General features: G+C 37.6%; 1 protein-coding gene across 3 annotated transcripts in view; it reads right to left on the bottom strand.

The window, feature by feature from the left end:
• The window catches only part of EFR3A (EFR3 homolog A), an 80650-nt gene that overhangs the window by 4104 nt on the left and 53706 nt on the right, over positions 1–22840 (bottom strand). For 2 of the 3 annotated variants that reach the window (XM_074144848.1, XM_074144847.1), the window contains 12 exons: positions 21068–21182; positions 19344–19395; positions 17232–17404; positions 16713–16788; positions 13461–13622; positions 12171–12302; positions 11599–11666; positions 10305–10432; positions 5173–5261; positions 1996–2044; positions 768–871; positions 98–147 (listed from right to left, as the gene is read on the bottom strand). In XM_074144848.1, coding sequence (XP_074000949.1) covers positions 98–147; positions 768–871; positions 1996–2044; positions 5173–5261; positions 10305–10432; positions 11599–11666; positions 12171–12302; positions 13461–13622; positions 16713–16788; positions 17232–17404; positions 19344–19395; positions 21068–21182 — 1198 coding nt within the window. Of the gene's footprint in view, positions 1–97; positions 148–767; positions 872–1995; positions 2045–5172; positions 5262–8177; positions 8229–10304; positions 10433–11598; positions 11667–12170; positions 12303–13460; positions 13623–16712; positions 16789–17231; positions 17405–19343; positions 19396–21067; positions 21183–22840 lie in introns of all 3 variants that reach the window. The other variant, XM_074144850.1, reaches the window with a different exon arrangement.

Here is a 22840-nt window from a genome sequence, read left to right as displayed (position 1 = left end):
TTACATGTGAACACATTGACATGGGCACCTGAAAGTAGTCGCAATTGCTTTATAACTCATGTTTCATTCCTCATATTCTTCTTGCATAAAACCTTACCGAATGGTGAGTTCCAGTATCTGTGCAAGTCTATCATGAAGCAAGTTTGCCTAGGAAAAAAAATAAAATTTAATTATTAACTACTATATATTGAACCAAGCTAAAACGAACATGCCAGGCCACACTCCATGAGTGTGTTCCACATCACCACATGGCAAATCTAGGCAGCGTTTCCTATCTTGATTTCTTTTCTCACTGCTGCAAGGATTCTGAGCCCTGAGGAGGGGCATGAGACTGAACGAGCCTGTCTTGGAGTGAAGGTGCTATATAGCAAATGTTGCTGTTGCAGATAGGAGTTTAACAAACCTGAAATACACTTAGTTATTCAAAATATATAATGGGTTAAATACAGCTCCAGTTATCCCAGGATGAAATAGGAATGGACTGTCAATCTAGATTTCAAAGACAGTAAGGAAAACATTAAAATGAAGAGTGTATGAGATTTCCATTCCTTTTCAAATGGTCTGGGAATGCTCAAAAGCACACTTGAAATAACTGGAATTTTTCAACATTGATAATAGTGGAGACAACAGCTGAAGACAAAGAACCAAATTTCTGTAGAATTAACAGCAGCAGTGACACGGTAACAGAAGTCACCTTTAGCCAGCACATCCCCACTAATGGTTATACCAATGTTTTCAATGCTGCACAACATTTTTTAGAAACTCACTTTGGTTTCACACTGTGCTGCAATTTCTTCAAATGGCGCTTTTTGGAACTTTTCAATCACAAGACGCCTTTTTTCTTTTTCCTGTTCTTCAAGTCCATTGTTATCTTAAAAACAAAAATAAAAAAATAATGACAAATGTAATCTTTGTGTATCAAGTATAAGTGATATAAACCTTCAAATGTGCACTGCAGAAGCAAACAAGCACTGTATTTGAAGTGATGAAACCACACTCAAGCCAGCTGTCATCTGTCATTGCTCATAAAGCAAAAGGCAGGTACAATTTCAGGGACCTGGTTTGAGTTTTGCCCCTTTCTTACCAGGTGCTTTAATTACGATTACATCCAGCTTCCTTTTGCTTTATTATCTGGGCTCAAGACTGCTCTTCTCACTCACTGCACACAAGTTCAGCTTCAAGAGAAAAAAAGGGAGGATCCTCCCCTCCCAGTATCATGCAGGCAGGTGGGCAGGAGTTTCTGTTAGAATTTGGGAAAAGCGAGTTCAATCTCCACAGGCTGAATGAACCTCCAACCAGCTGGAACTTCCCAGCATCTAACGAATTTAAGTACCCCAGTGATAAGGCAGGTTTGGAAAACTGTCAGATTGGATTACTGTTTAAAATATGAGCCTCTGTTGTTTAAAACATCCATGTCTAATCCATGTTTTTGACAGGATTTTGGTGCACTGGACAGCATTAACTAGTAATTAATTATAGTGATAAGAAATAAGGAAACTGGTTAGTTCTGAGTTCTGAGTTCTGGTAGGTGGCCCAGAAAAATATTATTTAAAACAAATCAGACAAATGTCTATCAATACACTAACTGAACAACTGTTTTTGAAGTCCATAATGTGTGTCTTTTAATCTATTTTCTGAATGTATTGCAGACCTGAAAATCTTAACATGTAAAGAATATTTAAGTTGCTTTGTAAATAATCACTCAATGGAATTCGAAAATCTCACATTATTTATAGCTTGGCCTGTAGGGACAAATTTAATAGATGACAGGCATTTCCAGATGCTTTTCATTCAGTCAGAAAATGAATTCACTAAAATTATCCAGATACCATTTCAGAAATTTAGAAATAAATAACTGAAGTTTTAAATAAATTTACTAGCTGAAGAGAAACAAATGTAGTATTTTAATTATGTTATTCTAGCAACATCTTTTTTCTCTAGCAATTCCACAGTAATCGCAGTATGCTGCATAAACACAATTGTAATAAGTCTTACCAATTGCTTTCTTCAAAGCTTCAAAGGTGATTTCTTCAGTATTATCAATCTAAACACAAAGAAACAAAACCCCCTTAAACCTCTCATATAACAAGATTCTAAAAAATAAGGAATGTGATAAATACTGAAGGTTAAAACGGCCACAGAACTTTTCTGCCTTACAAGTTTCTAATAGCTGTATCTGGAGTTTCTATGACAGCCGACAGATCACTAATTCAGCGTTTTGAACCACTGCAATTAGTGAGGAAGTTTGCATCAAATGAGATCAAGGAAAACTTTCCGAATTCTAGTCAAGACACTCTATGGCAACAATACTTTGGAAAAGGACTTGAATTTTGGCAGAATACTCCTTTGGGTCAGGAATATGTGTGGTGGTTCTATCCTGCTAAGCCTCAGTTCTGGTTCTTAGACAGCTGTTGTGAATTATAGCAATCATTTCCTAAGACTGAGTTACTGGGAGTGTGATACTACAGCGAGAGATGGTACTGGTGGGTAGAGTGGAAAAGGGGTTTTGCTTTAGGCTAATTTCATACCAGTACAGGCTCCAAATAATTTGGTGCTCACGCCATAAGCATTAGAGCTCAAGGGCTCTTCCTAACAAGCTTTGTCTGATGCGGTGAGAAAATGTGTTCCTTTAGCAATACAAATACCCATTTGCTGCTACAGATGTACTTCGTTAGGAATTGCTCGGGGCTGCAAAATTACCACAGGCACATGAACATTGCTCTGAAGAGCTCTGGCTCATGGATTTTTGCGTTTCAATTCTTAATAGACCTACCGTTTCTATATCAGTAAGTGTATATTACAGTGAAACCACTGTGATAATATCAGGGGAGAATGCTTAGGTGGCAGAGCAGCACTCACCTGGACACAACATGGTTTCTTGGCTTGGACTGCCTTACATTAATCCTTCGCAACTACATGTAAACAGGCAGCACTTTCATTTTTCCTTATAAACACTAATTGTTTAGAATGGTCTAACATGATTTAAGATAAAAGACCTGTACGGTAGCAAAAAGTTATTTCACCCAATTCAGAAGACTCTGAACTCTTTCAATTTTTTAATTCATTGGCTTGACCTATGGTAAATGGAAAAGCCAGAAGTAGCAGCCATTTCCTTTTTATATCAGTGTTATTTCAGAAGACGGAGCTGTAAATGATATTTTTCTAACAGATTTTACTACAGTACCATTGTATTCTCTACCACTGGATATACAAAAGGTTAATAAATTAACAGCAAAACACCCTTTATGTCAAATGTTTGTGGATATAGCTAGACATAAAAAGTAGTCAGGTTTTGAAATAATCACCTTTTATATGATTCACATTTGGTGAAAATTGCTTGTCTATGGCAGCCCTTCAGATTTCTAATTAAGATCCATAGTAGCTGCTAATATTAGCCAGCATTGTATGTGGTTATTAATACCACAGAAGCACTAGCTGCTTTTACAAGTGCTTTCATCTTATAAATGGAGATAACTATGGAATAAACCATCTTCCTGAACAGGATTCACTAAGAGACTTCCCACAACAAAAATTTTGACTGTGCTGACAAAGAATTGCATTCATATTGTATACAACAATAGATATTTTATGGATAAACAGTCTCCTACCTCAGACAGTGTAGAAATGACACCATACATCATTAATCCTAAAACTTCCATTAATTACGCAGTTTATCCTTTCAATCATAAAGCCTTATGTTCCTTTTTTTGCAGTTTAATTCTGCTGACAGTTATGGATTATGTCATGTTTACTAATCTATATAGCAATATAATCTATATACTTTGTTTCAGGTGTTTCCAATTAAGAAAATTCTTGCTTTTAAGAGACAAACAGTAATTCATTATCCAAGATACTGTATCACATTCAACTGAGAACCCATACACAGATTTTGATTTATCTACAACTGCCAAATCCTGTTCAAAAAATGTCTATATATCATTGCTTAACATAACATCAGCATAAACATTTCAAATCTGAAAAAGAAGCTTCTCTCATTTAATTCTACCTTCAAAAGAAATGTTCAGTCACATATAATACATGAGATTAAAAAAGGATACCAAGAGCAAACACGCCCATTCCTACTAAGAGCATTTACTTCCTTCAGAAAGCTAAAGAATGTGATAATCTGGTTTATTTTTTAAACATTTCTTTCTTCTTTCTCCTAAACTTTTACCTAGTTTATCTGTATCCTTGTTAAAACACAACAGCAAGAAGCAGACACAGAGTATCATCTGAGGTATCATCAGCACAAAGCAGAACAGAATAATAATAATAATAATGACAATGCAAAATATAAATCACTTCTGTCAGTAAGTTCTAAAACAAGGCTTGCTCCTTTGCATCACCTTAAAATTGCATTTTTAACTAATATTCAGCCTGACTGTCCCCACATTCTGTTTCATGTCCCTAGCCGGCAATTTTAACAGCTAATCTCCACCGCAGCCAGCAGAAATCTGGTTAATAAAAATCAGCAGAACCTTGAAAAACATTCAGTAGAAATGGAAATTTATTTTAAGAAATACTTCAAATGAAGTGTCAAAAGATGTGGGATAATTTTAATTATAACGCAGTCTTCCTAAGGGATAATTAGCATCAGCTCCTGTACCCTCCATATGAACTTTTTGTTGCTACCTTATCCTTCCCGTGTCTTTGAAGCACTGTGTGTTAAACTCTTCTGGAAGGGAAAAGTGACACTGTAGCACCGTGGTGTATGTAGCCTGCCTAGCTTTTACCTGCCCCTCTAAACGACAGCAGGTCTCCCACTAGTCTCATATCTGTAAGCCCCACGGCGATGAACGAGACTCTCAGATACTTCAAACGACGCGGGGATACAGATGCAGGATTTTTATTTGATCCCTCAAAAGGCAAAGAAAATATTTTAGAGCATTTAGTCATAAAATAGCAGTTATATATATACTTACTGCCACCTGTAAAATTCTGCAGTACCACCTGTAAAACCCGTACTGACAAAATACTTTACATTTTTAGATGGCAAAATCAGTGCCTTTGACAGCACATTTCTACAAATGTAAGAGTTAAAAAAGACAAACCCCCAGAGCATTTAAGCATTGCTAAAATAATTAGATATTAGACTTTCCAGGAAAACTTCATTTGCATTCACCCCTCACCACCCCGAAGATGCTGCTTTAAAATATCCTGTGATTTTCATACCTTATCCTCTGTGTTGTTGCCAGGCAGAATATCCACCTGAATGGACACCGTGTCCACAATGCTCTTCCTCCTGGAGAGTCTGTCCTCATCTAGAAGAAAAAACACTTATCTCACTTTTTGTATAACAGCTGAAACACGATCAATCAAATTTCTACACATCAGATGCAAATTTTTTTCTATATGCCTGTTAAACCCAAGAACCTTTTTACTGTCCCTTCTCCCTCTCATCCCAGATCTTGCCAACTTTCCCTTGAAAGCCCAGGGTTAGAAAAATGAGATGAGATCTTATTCAAATACATAATAAATAACATAACACATGATGTCATATTGCTGCAGAGTAATTTACAAAAGCCTGAACTTAATATTTCAATTTCACAACGAAAAAAATAAGGTCTTAATTTGAAGGTATTCTGAAAGAGAAAAGGGATTCTCAGAAGATGACTCATTGACAGAAGAAATAGATTTCTGGACGGAAGTGAACAACAATCCTTCCTTATTCTTGTTGCTACACGTACCATACTCAGCAAGTCTAAAACTCTACTTGGGGAAAAAAACTCTCTCCATTTCTAACTTCCTACAAACATTTTAGCAAGTCCAGCTGGCCTAAAAAGTATCCAGAATAAGACTAACTGTGCTGATGCTGCCAGGAACAAGATTTCACTAATGCTTAGGTAGATATGAACAAATGATCCATCACGTGGATGGATCTTCCTTTTGTGACTGCATTCCTGAGACAATACACCAAAAATCTTCTCTTTTTTGACAATTAATATATTAAAAAAGTAGTAAAAATACATTTACAGATGTGTCATGAGGATCCTCTGACAAATGGAGACTTGAGTGGCCTTTCATGCATCTCACTTATAAAACCATGAATTGCAATGTCACATTTTAGATTTTAACCAGTATCAAGCCATTCGGACCAGGCTATTAGTATTTAATGACTTGCACTGCACACAGAAGCACCTACAGGCACTTGATACCAGGATAAAGGTAAGGAGAATGACTGTAAAGCTCCTTCACCACAAGGTAATTTATACTGGTTCTTCCACAGACTTTGTTTAAACCACTTTAAAGAGCTTTTGCAGTGCAAATATTGAGCATGAACAAACAGAATTCATTCCAGCAGAGATAAACACACTCAGCTTTTAAAAATCCTGAAATAACTTTCAGAAATCATATAAATGAGAGTCCGATTTAAGATCCAAGAGGCAGTGAAAGAACAAGATTAGTGAAAAACACCTGAATTCCAGCTATCTTTGCCAGGTTCTCAGAGTCCCTGAGCATTTCAAGTGGCATTTTGAAGGATTTACTTAATTTTTAATCCCTGACTGCTCACTGGTACATGACCCAATACATACAGAGTCTGAGGAAAGCACCTCAGCTCTCAAGAATAAACACAAGACAAACCTACATCTTTGCTGCCATCTTGCTGCTCTCTCTATAATTGACATGGCAAACACCAGAGGGTAAATTTTTGGGACTACTTTTGGATAGAATTAATTTTCGTAATGGATGCCTCACTATACTTGCTTAATAAAAATGCCCATTCATCTCTAATTTCAATACATTAAGTCGGTAGAAAGCTATGAAAATGGTATTTTTTTCTGCGATATGATATAAAGCTCGTCTCCACGCACACAAAGGAGCTCAGAGGGACGAGGGCAGTGGTGGAGCCCCAATACCCGCTGCCCCAGTCCTCACCAGCACTGTCCCAGGAGTCTTGGCCTCACAGTCTGGGAATTATCCCATGGGACAATGGGAGCAACTCTATGGGCCACCTCACTGATCGAAGCAGGATCAGTGACTGGGGTACAGGACACATTGTGGGATGCAGGCAAAGAGCATCTTGGGATTGCACAAGGTTTAGTGTGGGATGTTTAGGGGAAAAGGAGGGTTGAGATGGTTTGAGAAGGAGCAAGCAAGGAAAACGGAGGGATAAGGGGATAAAGGCATAAGTCCCATGTAAACCGGTTGTTGATCAGCACGCGCATCAGGCCACGTCCTAAGCCTCATCAGTGCAGCCTGTCCCGGCTTCTCATAAAATCCCGTTTCTCTTTCCCTGGGTGAGGGACTCCATTATTTGTGCAGGTGTGTGCATGAGGATCCAAGTGCAGCGACTGGAGCCAGACCATGGGTCAGAAAGCCTACATACATCTGGAGCGAGCAAAGGTACATCAGTTCATGACCACAAGGGAATACCAAGGTGGACCAGCAGGCGAGTAGGTGAAGTGGCCTGGGAGCTGAGGATGTCCATGGGTGCCTGCCTCTCTGTGTGTCTCTGAGAGGGAGAGCACCCGGGGCAACCAGGAGGTCCAGGCCAACTGTCAGACAGACCGTGGAGCCTGGGGGGAGTTGACCGAGATCCATGTGTGCACAAGCGAGTGCATTACTCGCTTGAGTGTGCACCAGAGGGATCTGTGCCAGCAGCTGGGCTGGGGCTGTGGGCCTTGGGGACTCACATGTCAGTGACTGGGGAGACTGGGAACCAGGAGACAGCTGGTGGGCAGACAGCGCCTAAGCCCAGCTACAGGTGAGATGCACACAGAACATATGCACAGGTACATGTCCCACTAATGGACCTTTACCCTGAACAGCCAGTGAGTGAGAATCACCATTCTGTGAAAAATGTGAGCTTCATCCAACTTTCTACCAAGTTCTTGTAATGTCACTCAAGGAGGCAATTAGTCCTATCACTAAAATGGTACCTGTAGCCCTACAACATCCTCAGGAACAGAAAATAGGAAGCTACCACACCATAGAGTTGCAAATAAAGAGTAAACACAAAGGCAAACCTTGCAGCAGCTAACATTGCTACAGATATATCAAGGAGATAAACAAAAACAAAAGCGGAAGGAAACACTAAGAACACCACAATTTCTGGCCTAAAAGTCTAAAGGCCTTCTAAAAGCATATTTTTTTTTTTGACTGTGCACATCCTATACACACAGCACATCCATATACACACTAGCAGGAGAGCAGGCTGACCTACAACTCATTTTTACCTTTTGACTTGTGTCTGCATTTATGAGGTTTTTTGCCTGATGGAAATAGAGCTAAATTAAAACAAATTATATATGTATCGACAAAAAAAATGATCAAATGTACATGTAAATTTTCAGCTTCCTTCCTGCCCCAAATAAGGAAGAGAACAAGGTACAAAAAGTTACAAATAGGAATTGTCTTTCAAACTGGTAAGAAGCACCAAAAACTGAAACAAAGACATTGTGATGATTTTATGTCTCTAAGTCACTGTTAAACATTACATCACTAATACTCAGAAATAATACAAATAACTAGGATAAAATCTTTACTGGCTTTTTGAGTCCAACCATAACTTTGGTAGTAATACACAAAAAATTGATCTATCTTTTACTAAAATTATTGATATATTTTGAAGCACTACATTCTAGCATTATATATATTAATAGTAGAATTTAAACATCTATGTCAAAATGAAAAGTTTTAGAATTCCAAAATATTCTCTTTGGTCCTGATTTTGTTAAACGAAAACAATTGGAAGCTCAGTATCTCACAGGATCAGAGATTAATGATCCTAATCAGATATGATAATCAACATGAAACCAGTTTTGGTTACTGCTCTTTGCAAGAGACTACAACACAAACCCCCCCATACCCACCTGATTCACATACTCTAAGATTTAGCATTAAATATGGCAATTTCTCTTCACCTGAAGAGGCAGATAATCACATACTTGCAGCTAAACTTGCTTAACCTTGTCAGAACTTACAAATCTTCCTGTGTAGGAATCCATTTTTATTAAAATATCCAAGAAAACCCTAGCAGGGTCATTTGGGTGTAAATACATCTCATTTTCTAGAAAAGGCTTAACATAATTTTCCAATCAGGCTATCTTCCTCATTCCATTCTCATTCACTCAAAGACAATAAAAATTGAAAACATGACATTGCTACCTACCTCTTCTGCCAATACTAAAATACAATGTTAACCATTTTTTTGGATGCCATAAGAAATAATCTGTCAAATATAGCAACATTTTCCTTTTTAGAAGACGACAGCCAGCAACAGAAAACACAGACATGGCAGCTGTGTCTCAGAATGTATCACTAGTTGGCTGCTAGTGCATGGGACAAAGCCACATCTGCTGTTCTGGAGAACTCCATCTTCTCCCATAACAGCCATCCAAAAAAGCTTATTCAAGAGCAGGCGACAACGTCTCTGAATCGTGCCGCAAGTGTGGAAGATCTGGCATTTACTGTCCATATGTACCATGTTTCTTTCTATGCATGAGCTACAAAATATAGGAATCTCATTTTCCTGCTAGGAACTTTTATTTCTCAAAAAGGTCACGCTTCAGACTGGGATGTTCCAGAGTCTACTATAATAATAACAGTTATGTACAGCCACAAAACACGCCCGGTCAGTAAAACAAATGTCTCAATTTTCTTCAGTAAGTTGCTCAATTGACTTTTGAAAATATATTAAAAGCAGAAAACACACATTATCACATACTAAACTAGTTATTTATACACTATTTCTGCATGCGGGGTAACACGAACTCTCACAGGTCCTCCTCAGGCATACTTTATTTACATTGTGTTACCTGACATTAAGCTAGCATAGGTATCTAATGGAGGAAAACATAACCTTCTTGATTAAATTAACTTCTGCTCATTGAGAATTTGACTAAGGAAATAAGTTAGCATAAGGCCAGATGGCAAAAGGATCGGATATGTTCCATCCAGCATTTACATAAAAAGGGTAAAGTATGGTGACTTGTGTAATCCTTCCTCATCTGCTAATTCAGATTAATATAGAAAAACATTAATAATCACCATCATCATCTTAGGTATCCTTTCAAAAGCAAAGACTTCATTAAAAAGACTTGAAGTGGGCTAAAGAACATTCTGCCCCACCTCCTGAATTTAAGGGAAAAAAAAAAATAATCTCAAAAGGACACAAAGTTGAATCTTCTTAGTAATAATAGAGTAGTTTTAATGAGAAAAAAGAAGCATCTTGAAAAAAGTAGTTATACAAGAATTAGATTTTGTTGCCAAGTAGTCACATTACATTTCATTTCCACAAAATGCATCAAGAAAGCATTCTTAATAACGGGTAGTTAATAGTTTTGCCACTAATCACTACTTACCTGTTACCTGGGGTACGTACGGAACGGACAATCTTTCCACGCTGTATCCACTGCCTCCCAATGATTCCGCAATCTTGTTTGTCAGGAAAAATAAATCTTTTTCATGCTTCTCTAAGGATTTTGGAAGACTGTCAAGATACATATTTGAAGTTATTATCTACCAACAGAGATTTGTTCATTAAATAAAATATTTTTCCAATGTCTGCCAGCAACCAAAAAGGGTCAATCTTAATGACTTGATGGAAATAAAAGTTGCCCAGTTCTTTAGGAATGAATACACACCCCAAAATGAGTCCACTGAATACCTCTGCAATATTTTAAATTACATTAACACTTCTTAGTTATCTGAAATATCTTTCTTGCCTATTTTGCTACATCTTGAGAGTATATGGTCTCTTGTTAAATAGAAAAAACTGCAGAGTAATAGTGTTTGCCATTCACCAGCAATGTGTTCTTGTGGAAAAAAAGGCTAAGGGTATCCTGGGCTGCGTTAGGAGAGCACTACAGCGGGTCGAGGGGGTGATCCTTCACCAATAAGGCCACACCTGGAGTACTGTGTCAACTGCTGTGGTTCCCAGGACAGGGGAGACAGGGACTCACTGTAGAGTCCAACAAAGGACCACTAAGGTAGATTAAGGGACTGGAGAATCTCTCCAATGAAGAAAGACTAAGAGAGCTGGGATGGTTCAGCACAGAGAAAAGAAGGTGGATCTTATCAGTGTGTACAACTGCCTTAAGGGAGGGAGGGTGGACAGACAACAGAGCCAGGCTCTTTTCAGCAGTGCCCAGTGACAGGACCAGAAGCAACGGGCACAGACTGAAACACAGAAGGTTCTGCTTGATCATCAGGGAACACTTTGCTGTGAGGGTGACCAAGCACTGGCACAGGTTGCCCAGAGAGGTTGTGGAGTCGCATCCTTGGAGATAGCCCAAAGCCATCTGGATGTGGCCCTGGACAGCCTGCTCTAGGTGACCCAGCTTGAGCATGGGGGGTTGGACCAGATGATCTGCAGAGGTCCCTTCCAACCTGACCCATTCTGTGATTCAGTAAAACTGTGTTTTGCTGTGTTAGCACTTATAACAAACATCATATCGTGCAGATATAAGTGCTTCTGACTACTTTTTTTTCATACATGCATATATGCTTTTAAAGCTTGGTTTTCTTCTGCCTATCCTGTACACTACTAACCTCTAAATTATTTTTCACATATGCAACATATTTCAATGATGTGCAATTTTTAATAGTAAAATAGGTACTTCGCTGTTCATTAATTCATATTCTGTATCTACTCACTTGCATTTGTCTTTGAAAATTGTTTCTGGTAGAAAATAAGATGCTTCCAGACTTCTAGTTTCAATAACCTGAAAAAAAACCCAAGACAAATAGTACAAATGGAGTAGTCCCGTAGCTATTTTCTCCAATGACTAAATTGCTTAAAGAGGTTCTGCTCTAGCAGATTACCATTCCTTCACTAACATCCACCTCAGCACAAATGAGGCCTTTAGAATTTCTTTTAACTAGAGAAAGAGATTGTTGCACCCATCCTTTAGACTAAAAATATGGTTCTTGTGGTCTTGTGCATGTCAGTAGAGTTTTACCAAAGCCAGCGAGGCTGTCAATTCTTATACCAGACGAGGATTTAGCCCATGATATATGGTACCATAAACAAAATAAGAATGCTATACCTTGAGAGAATATTCTGTGCATAATTTTAAGAGTGACCAAGTAAGGCCATCAGACTGAAGAAAAAGAGAAACACTGATGGACACGAATACAGAAGACCAACACCACAAGTAATTACTTGACAGAAGTCATTTACTCATTTTACAGAAAAATGTGTACTAAATTACTTAATTATGTGTTACCTTGCTGACGTGTTGACAAAAGGCAGGAACTGCAATCATCTGACTCAGAAAGTTCAGATAGGCTGCAACCAATGCCATGATACCACAACGATTAAACATTGGCAGATTATCCTCATTGATGATGGCAATGTCCTGAAATATAAAGGATAACATTATACTCTAGCTGACATATGATGACTCTCTGGTATTACTCAGCATTTAATACCTCTCATCTTAAAATCCTAGTCTTTCAGTTCACTCCTAAATGATGTATATATTGATATGAAGTTAGCTTGAAGGATTCGACCCCTAAGAAGAGAAATAATTCTACTCAACTCGAACTTGTATTTCTCAGAAAGAGACTACAGATTAATGACTAGTAGTGTCTTGTCATTATCACCTGCTGATCATAACTTTTTTCTGGAAAATTAGAAACAGTAGTTTAATAATAAAAATCACTCTTGTGAGTCACAGGTACAGTACCATAAAGGGTATTATTTTATGTTTATTAGCAATTCTATGTTTATTTAGCTTGTACTATTTTTGTTCCAGTAAAACATAATGACATTTTCATCAAGTAAGGATTTGGTTCATTGACGTATTTTAGAATTAAGGATGCAACTCTGCATTTCAGAGGTTTCATAACGCAGGTGCACATTAGGGGATAAGACTAATGACAGTGAACTGGGAATACAGAACACAATTTCATCACATTTCCACAGCACATGCTGGCACTATTTTTTTTGAATGCTTAAATTTCAATACAGATAAACCTACTAAGTTACACAGTTTCTCTGAGGAATGTATGCAAGTATGAAACAATGTTTGATCCCGTAAAGGAAATATTAAGGAATAAAGCCTGTCAACACCAGCTAGTTTTACTCTAAGTTAAGACTGAATAGCCTGGTTTGATAAACACTTCCAACCAACCAATTAACCATAAGCTTTCTTCCAAGGTGAGGACAGTTCATATATTTTATATGGAACACTGATGTAAGATCACAGATCGTAATGACACCTTGTCAATCTGCTCATGAATATATCATTGATTCTAGGGAATGTTTCAACAAATTTCCACATCTGCTGTATTTCCTGAAGAGAAGTTTGTAACAAATCTGATTAGTTGAAGTTTCCCTATTAATAAGTGTTATGTATAAAGTGCATTTCCTTAATGGATCGATCAAATTAGGACTGAAAGATGTGATTTCCAATTTGAAGATCAATATGTAAACAAAAAAGTAAGTTACCCACATCTCCAACTACAAATATAAACTGTCAATCAATGAACCCAACACTGATTCAGACTCATACCTGCAAAGCAATAGCTAATCGAATGAGGTCAATAACCACTTCTTCATTGGCGAGTTCAATTGTGGTAAGAGCTAGAGATGTAAACAGCAGTTCAAAGTTTTTTTGGACATTGTCTTCTTCTTTACAGCCTAAGTAGATGTGTCTGTACAACTGCTGACCGTGCTATAAAAGACAAAAAAAGGGAAAACGAGTACTAAAATTACATAATAATTTAGGTTAGAAAGGATATATTAAGATCCTCTGGTCCAACTGCCTACTCCAAGCAGGGCCAACTTTGATGTTAGATGATTTTAGGTACAGAATTGAAAACATAAAGCAGGATAAAATACACGTATACACATACACACACAAAGAAGTACATGATTAATCAAGACCACCACTAGTTTACTACCGTAACAGCAGCTTCTTTATACATTACTGCTCTATTTTATGTAGAAGTGTACAGATAGGGAAGATGTTACAGAGAATTGTACATGAGTACTGCACGGTGTGTCAGACATTGGCATTCATTTCCTATTGAAATATTCAGAAAAAAATTTTGCCCATTTATGAAAAGGAAAAAATAAAAAGTAGATCTTGAAACATTCTCAAGAACGGTCGAGTAACTGAGGTGCTTCAAGGGTTATCCTTGTGAAGACACAAATCGGTTCATTAAGCAAGTCTCCTTGAATAGCAAACTGAGAGGAAACTCTTCTGGAGGGTGTTTCAGGAGATGAGATGGGCTCGTTGACCACTGCGCATAGGGAGGCTCTGGTGAAGAACAGATTATCTAATGAAAGAGCCTCAACTTCGTGACTTTCCTTTCCTGGTAACACTGTGCTTAGCCAAATCCTTGTAAAGAAACTATTATTTCAATACAAAAAAATGAAAACACAGAAAGGCAGGTTAAGAAGCACATTTTGCATGCAACACGTGACTCAGTACCACCCCAGTATTCTTAATCCGTACAGGATACAGGTCTGTATCAGTTGACACAGTTAATTTTCAAGATCTAAGGACTGATGCTTCACCTCTGGAAGTACTAGTTCAGCTTTAGAATAAAGAAAGAAACATCTGGTTTTCAAGCAGGACATATTCATTTAAGAAGTAATAAAGATGGTTTTGGTCTTTTTATTACTTCTAAAATAAAATATATAGTTTTTCAAATATATGCTTTACTTAGAAAAGAGGGTAGCAGCTATTAGCAAAGCACAGAAGCTGCTATGAAACAAGCACAGCAAAGGTGAGCTGTTTAAGGATAGAGTATACTTGGAAAATAAAAGTAATGAAATTATGCACTTGGACATGAAAATAAATTATTATGTGGATTTTCTTGACATGTAGTATCTTTCTAGAAGACTGCAACATGCGGGAAGTTCAACATTTCCCTTTAAAGAAATGATAGAAATAAACTTCCTGGCTTTTAGAAGGTGGACTGAGAAGAAAAGAGCTTTGTCTGGTTTAATTCCACCTGATTTCAGGTATTGAAATTCCTGACTACGATACAGAATTGCCTTAGGATCCCCATCTAACATCAAACAAGTCTGGATGGTCATTAAGGTCATAACAGACTTCTGGAGGTGCTTCACCCCTCTTCTTTGATAACACAAGGACTCTAGGAAGAGTAGGCTGCTGACACATCTAAACTAGGTAAGTCACATTAGGTTTATGATATGCACCTGAAACAGTATCACATGGATAATTACAGAATTACTTCATTCCCCAGGGTTAATATATATTTTTTAGAAGACTGTATAAACTTTTCTTGACTGATGAGAGTCTCTGTTTCTCTCCTGCCCTCTTTTTCAGATGTGTTAACAATTCATGTTTAGTTTGACAATTAAAATTTTCACCTAGCAAAAGTCAGTAACTACAACTTATCCAAACTGTTTTAAAACCTATATGTTAAATCAATGAATTAAAATTTAATTTACTTTTTACAAAGACACAGGGCCACAAAGATGATCAGAGGGATGAAGCACCTCTCCTATGAAGACAGACTGAGAGAGCTGGGGTTGTTCAGCCTGGAGAAGAGAAGGCTCCGGGGAGACCTCATAGCAGCCTTCCAATATCTGAAGGGAGCCTACAGGAGAGCTGGCGAGGGGCTCTTTGTCAGGAAGTGTAGAGACAGGACAAGGGGTAATGGTTTTAAATTGAAAGAGGGAAGATTTAGATTAGATACCAGAAAGAAATTCTTTACTGTGAAGGTGGTGAGGCACTGGAACAGGTTGCCCAGGGAAGTTGTGGATGCCCCATCCCTGGAGGTGTTCAAGGCCAGGCTGGATGGGGCTTTGAGCAACCTGCTCTAGTGGGAGGTGTCCCTGCCCATGGCAGGGGGGCTGGAACTAGATGATCTTTAAGGTCCCTTCCAACTCTAACCATTCTATGATTCCATGATACATTTCTAATAATTGCCAATGTTGGAGTATTCTTTCTATTATTCCAGTATTAATCAAAACAACTATAACTATACCACAAGGAATATCGACTGCACTAACTTAGCAAGAACATTTATGTTGCAATGTTACTTGAAAGCCGCACAATTCTATTTTGCATATTATTATATATGTAGCATTTTTGCCTCTGGACAAGTTAAACTGCAATTCTTGTGATTTTTGTAATTAGCATAATCAATTAAGTCAGCACTCTGAAGACACTCATTTTTTTATTTCACAGCTAATAGGAAACAAAAACAAAACAGTATGGGATAGCTGTGAGAAATGAATGCAGATAACTGTGACAAACTTTCTAAAGCCTGCTTGAGCTGACTTCAGTAATTTGTATTTTTTGTTTACAAACATACCTACACAGATAAACTATAGTCAGGAATGACAGAGCACACTAATAACTATATGCATTTTTTCCCCACGTAGGAATTCAGGTGTTTATTGTAAAGAAGTAATTTTACTCCACATAAGCATCATCTAAAAAAATAAATCAATCTATTTTTCTTTGGAATCAAACATACTCAGAAGTCAATTGGCACAATGTGCTACAAAAAGGTGGATTTTCCAGAATCGTGGTTAGGATACACACTGTTCCAATTTCATGCATGGAAGGATTTTCGCTCAACACAAATGAAAATTTTATTCCATGGAACTACCTCTCAAGTATCCAGAACATCTCAACATTGAAATCGCTAATTTGAAATAAAATCACTCAATATTGATCTTTGAAACTTGTTGCAAAAACACAGTTGAAGAAAAATAAAGCAACTGGTTCAGTTACTTTATCTTCTTTCTAGATAGAAAAGTTAACTTTTTCATCTATTACCTTTTTCATGAAGCTCACGTCTTGCCTTGAAATTTTGTCTCGTTTTATCTTTAGATCAGAAACATCTGGTATTATTCTACAAAGGAAACAAAAATGTCGTTTTAGCAAAAAGAAGTTGAAAGGGAAGAGAATATGAAATATGTGAACTATTCAAACAAATCTTGAAGCAATTTCCATTTTAATTATATCCATGTTTAACAATGACATTCACATTTCAGTTGAAGAGGGAGAAACATAAACAGAATTATGACAAGCACTATTTTTTTTCTCTACATGAAATACCATATTCTGTCTTCCACAGTTAAACTAGCAGGTATTTGGAATGATCGTTTAAGGTATCACGCACTGAGGCTTACCTGTAAAACTCTTGCCATGAATAAACAACACTGAGCACTGTGCATTTATCAAAACAGAACATTAACATTTCATATTAGGAAAAATATTTAAAAATCAACAGTATTTATAATTCAAATATTAAGCTAGAATTTAAAGCAGGCAAAAGCAAACAACAGGAATTACCGTATCCCTCTGAGCTTCGCTCTGTTGTCATGCCGATCAATGAGATTATGCAGAATTTCCAAGACCAGCTGCCTCAGCTCAGAGTCTTCCATGAGCGACGGAGACAATAATGGGTCCAGAAACGGGGGAGGAAGTGCATTAGTTATCGTTGTTGCTTTGTATCCTGAAGTCACCTGTTGATTGTTGGAAGTAAAATTAATGTGTGTCATTACTGCATTGTAAGAATTACTTGCTGCTGTCCCTCACTTTATAGTGGGCTTGCTTTGCAATCTGAAAGCTGGATTCCAATGGAAGTATTGTGTTAGTTTTGAAAATTCTTAATGTCACTAAGAATTTGGAAGGACTTTAATACTCATGTTCAAATGAAGTCCCTTGTCTGTTTCAAAGTGGTATTTCTCAGGTTCCTTCCTCTACCAACACACCCAAAAGAAAAAATAAAGGTACCACTTATGAATTTTTTGTTAAAAAATAGCCCATGAAAAGCTGCAGGGTGGTGCTTTGCCGCCTGCTGGGGTTAAACCACAACATGTGAGCAAGCGCTTATTCCTACAGCACAACGGAATAGAGTGAAAGGGAATTGGCTGGCAGAGGAGTAGGAGGGCACATGAAGGTATCTAATCAATCATTTTGAAAATGGAAAATTACTAATATTACAAGATGTAAGGCTGCAAATTAAAGAAGTGCCAGATTTTAATTGCCTATACAACATTAAGTTGTCTGCCTGTGTGTATGCACGACAGACTAATTATGTCATGAAGTATTATTCTTTTGTAAAGAACACGTGATGTACAATGCTCAGTTCATATACAGAACAGGCAGAGTTCACCAGTTTCTAGTTCTTTCTTATGTATATAATACTATACACCTTACAAACCACAAAAAACGCTTTGCTCTGAACACAAATTCCTTCCCACATTTTTTCCCACAATATTCATCAATGTCTGAGTAACTCATTAAGCATCAAAACATTCACTTTCACATCTTTGTGTCATGATGGGATTTTACTCCCATATTCTAAAAGAGGATCCACAACAAAATTTGGTGTCAAAACTGCTAAATTCCTTCCATGGAATTCCAATTGGAATCCCATAAAGCATACTGAAAGGCTATGCAGCACCCTAAATAATTAGAACAATTCTCACTGACTTCAATGGAAATTTTTAGAACTGGTGAGAAGAATATTGTCAAGAACAGTTTAGGCATAGCTGAGTCTATCTTTAATGAAGACAATGTGAAAAATGACTCCCTGAGATCCTTTCTAACACGTTTGCTATCTTTAAATTACAACTGTGAATGCTCAGCTCTTCCGCACACCAGAACATAGGATTTCATATTCTGACAAGCAAAGAAAGGTTTAACTGATTTGCCGAACACCACACACAAATTTCACGTCAAAGCAGGGTCAGAAACTCATTTTCCAGGATGGCATTCTACTGCTGCAGTCGTGAATGAAATCATTCTTTACGCTATTTCGCCTACTTCAGTCACTAAACAGTTTTTAGCTTCCGCAACAAAATAGGCCTGGATTGTACAGGCAAGAGCCTTCTTTACTCTCCACTTGTGATTCTTACCATCAGGAGGTATTTCCAGAAATACTCTTTAAAGGTTTAAAGTTGAAAAAAATCTATTTGTGATTAAACAATTATACCTTACAAAAAGCTTGGGAAATACTAGGAAGGGAAGAGCAATGGTGCCTGAGGCTCTAAGGGCTTCAAGATAGGCATCCATTCCTACAGTTTTAAAAATATTAACCATTTTACTAATTACAGCTTTTCTGGTATCAGAGACAAAAGTGATTTCACTTTCATGTTGCTAGCATTGCTGTCAGAACTAGTCAGCTCAACCTATTCTATAATGTCCTTTTGGATTTGCAGATCCAATTGTAACTGATATTCATTAAAGTGATCTAAGGGATGGAGGAATATTTCTTATAATGTGACAGCATTTGCCCCAGTTACAATTTTACCCAGTAAAACTACAGATCTATGTAATATGAAAGTATGTTTCATTTCATATTACAGGGTTCTAATACTGTACTTATATGTATAAACACATACATAAAGAGAAACATGGTGTGCTTGCAACATAATATACTGAACACTGAAGGCTTACCATAAGTAAAGATCTCAATAACATGATTTGAATCCTCCTAGTTCCCAAATCTCTGCAATTGGAAAAAAGTTGAAAATTAGTTTCCTTGCATAGCTTGAAAATTTTATTTGACTCCAGACATCATCCTAATAACTGTGGGTTTGACAAGTGAATACAGCAGTCTTGGAAGGGATGCCAGATAATCAAAAATAAAGGGCAAATATCTTCAAATGAGGTCCATTTTGAAATGGATATTTATAGGAAGGCTTTAAAAAAAATAAGCACATATAATTGAAAAGACAGTAAGTAATATATGTGAAGCAGATCTAAATCTTCACGTTTCATTCAGAAATCTCTTTCTATCTGAAATATTCAACCGTTAAATGCTTGGATTAATTTTCACAAACAAGAATTTCTTCTGAATTAAAATGTAAGAGTCTTTTAAGAAACCAGGACACTTCTTGTTTGAGTCAGACCCCAAAAACTTTGAAACTGAAAAAAAAAAAAAAAAGTTATCTGCAAGAAAAACTGAAAGAACCCTCAGTTTTCAGATCACAGGAAGGTACAGGGAACATCACTTCACCTGTTCCTCATCTGTTCTCACTTTCCATCTGCTGGTACTAAAAGAAGTTAAATACCTATTGGTATATAGTCACATACACACGGTTCTTGCAAGACCTTAGAAGATAGAAGTGCAGTTGGAATAAATTGCTCCATTCAAACAGACTCTTTCAAGAAAGTAAAAAAAGGTACAAACCCTTTTGTCCACCAAATACAGTACAGAAAGAGCAAGCTTCCACTTTCACAGGCTCTAATCCTACTGTGTCCAGTTGGCAGCATCACTCAAACGTAGCAGAGGCCAAATTTTCAGGTTAAGTGATGCAAGACTGTATCAGCAGTCAGAAAGGCTGGTTTATTCTGAATGACATATACACACCACGCTAACATAATTATTTTGTATGGGACACTAGAGCAAAAGCTACCAAGAAGCCAGGAGAATGACAATCATTTCCTACTTACGCTCGCAGGGATCAGACATACGTGGTACAAAAAGTATCCATGCACACCTCGAAAGAATAGCTGCAACTTTCTCAGAGACTTTCCCCGTACTGAGGAAAAGCAGTCTTTTAACATAATTATTCATGTTACAGGGAAAGATACTACTTCAGAGTATGGAGGCTTTTTAATCATGAGTTTATTACAGGAGTCTGCCCACGTATAGTTTTTACCTATTTCTAGACAAACAGGGAAAATCTATACCAGTTTACTGGATTTTCACTGGAGAAATTCACTAGAATTTCTGCAGTTTATTTCTTAATCTGAAGTCAGCTTGTATAGAATGAAGAATAAAACAAAAGCCATTTGTAAACTATGCAGCCATTTGGAAAAAATGTAGTCGTAGTTCAATTTCCCTCATTCATAAAACACACATATAAATAGTCATGGACTAAGCCACCATTAAGTGAAATTCAGAAACATTTGTACAGATGTGGACAGAATAAATGTTTTAGCGGAAAAAAAAAAAAGTTGCATTCCAATTAGGTATTTTCTATCAGTAATGTGTTTGGAGATTGATTTCGTACTGCTGACAATGTGCTTGCCTTGATTCTGCACAGCATTTAATACAGCCCCCAGTGAGTTAGAATTTGCATTTCATTCTTCCTTATTTTCTTCACTTCTTAAGTTATCAGGATTCTAAGAATCTAAATTTTTAACTGGAAATTAAAAATGTAGGATATACAAACCCAAGGTGACTGGTATCCAGTGACTGTGAAGTTGTCCCCAAAACAGGTACTTTTCCCATAATGAACATCATAATCTCTGATCTCTGGTAATCTGGGAGATTGCTTCCAAAAAATCCTAAAAAAAATGGAATGAAATCACAGAATGAAAGAGATATAGGGCTATTCTCTTTATAAGAAAAGCCTTATAAATACAAGGAATACATTTACAAGGTCAAAATAGTTGAAGAATAAAACTATGATTTGTTTTAGGGTACAATACTCTCATGTTCATTTCTACTGAATGGCTTTACAGAGTCTTTTCATGACACTCACTTTCTTCTTTGCATCCTTAAGCTTTTTAATTTAGCCAGAAAAGTCCATAACACATTACGTGAGCAGCTGGCTGACGGGTCAGACTCAAAACATTAGAGTAAATGAGGTTACATCAGGCTGGCGGCCAGTAACCAATGGGGTTCCCAGGGCTCAATTTTAGGGCCAGTGCCCTTTCATGTTTTTATAAATGATCTGGATGCAGGAATCAAATGTACATTAAGTTTGCCAACGATACTTAACTAGGAGGAACTATGGACTCCCTTGAGAGTAGAAAAGCCTTACAGAGAGATATGAATAGACTAGAGAGCTGGGCAATCACCAACCGTATGAAATTGAACCTGAGCAAGTGCTGGATTCTGCACCTGGGATGGTGTAATCCTGGTTATACATAAAAATTGGGGGACAAGAGTCTGGAGAGCAGACCCATGGAAAGAGATCTGGGGGTTTGCGTTGATGGCAAGCCTAATATGAGTCAACAGTGTGCCCTGGCAGCCAAAAGGGCCAACCGTGTCCTGGGGTGCACCAAGCTGAAGGAGGTGACTGTCCCACTCTGCACTGCACTGGTGCAGCCCCACCTCGAGTACTGTGTGCAGTTTTGGGCGCCTCCATATAAGAAGGACATCAAACTATCGGAGTGTATCCAGAGGTGGGTGACCAAGATGGTGAAAGGCCTTGAGGGTGAGATGTACAAGGAGTGGCTGAGGTGACTTGCCTTGTTCAGCTTGGAGAAGAGAAGGCTGAGGGGGTGACCTCACGGCAGCCTACACCTTCCTCAAGGTGGGCAGTGGAGGGGGAGGTGCTGATCTCTCTCTGGTGACCAGCGATAGGACACAAGGGAATGGAATGAAGCTGCATCAGGGGAAGTTCAGATTGGAACATAAGAAAAAAGGTTCTTCACCAAGAGGGTGGTCAGTCACTGGAACAGGCTCCCCAGGGAAGTGGTCACGGCACCAAGTCTGGCAGAGTTCAAGGAGCATCTGGACGATGCTCTTAGTTTTAGGTAGTCCTGCGAGAAGCAGGAAGTTGGACTTACAGGTTCCTTCCAACTTGAGATATTCTGTTCCATTGCTGTGCAATAGCATAAATGTAACTTCGCTTGAAAGAAGCTTTACTTTAAAGGATTATGTTGTGGGTTTTTTTGGACTTTTTACTGGTGGGGGAGACTTTTTTTAAGATTTTTAACTTGGATTTTTACTGTAATGGTGAGAAATAATCTACTACATATTTGCTACTGCTCCAGAAAGCTTCAAGGCATAAGCAAAGGTATAGATCAGTGAACATTTAACTTACATTCCTCCTTGTTCTTAAAGAACTTAAAGGAACACACCTGATAAATGCACTCCAATATATAATATCATTGCCATAAAGAGAAAATCTGAAAAAAGGATTTCATAATATCATTTACAGAAATTGTTGATCTCATTTTCAGTATTGTGCTTATAAGTACTTCAGTTAAGTCGT

This window comes from Numenius arquata, chromosome 3 (genome assembly GCF_964106895.1).
Source record: "Numenius arquata chromosome 3, bNumArq3.hap1.1, whole genome shotgun sequence".
NCBI classification, from domain to species: domain Eukaryota; kingdom Metazoa; phylum Chordata; class Aves; order Charadriiformes; family Scolopacidae; genus Numenius; species Numenius arquata.
This window is presented reverse-complemented; position numbering and strand designations above follow the sequence as displayed.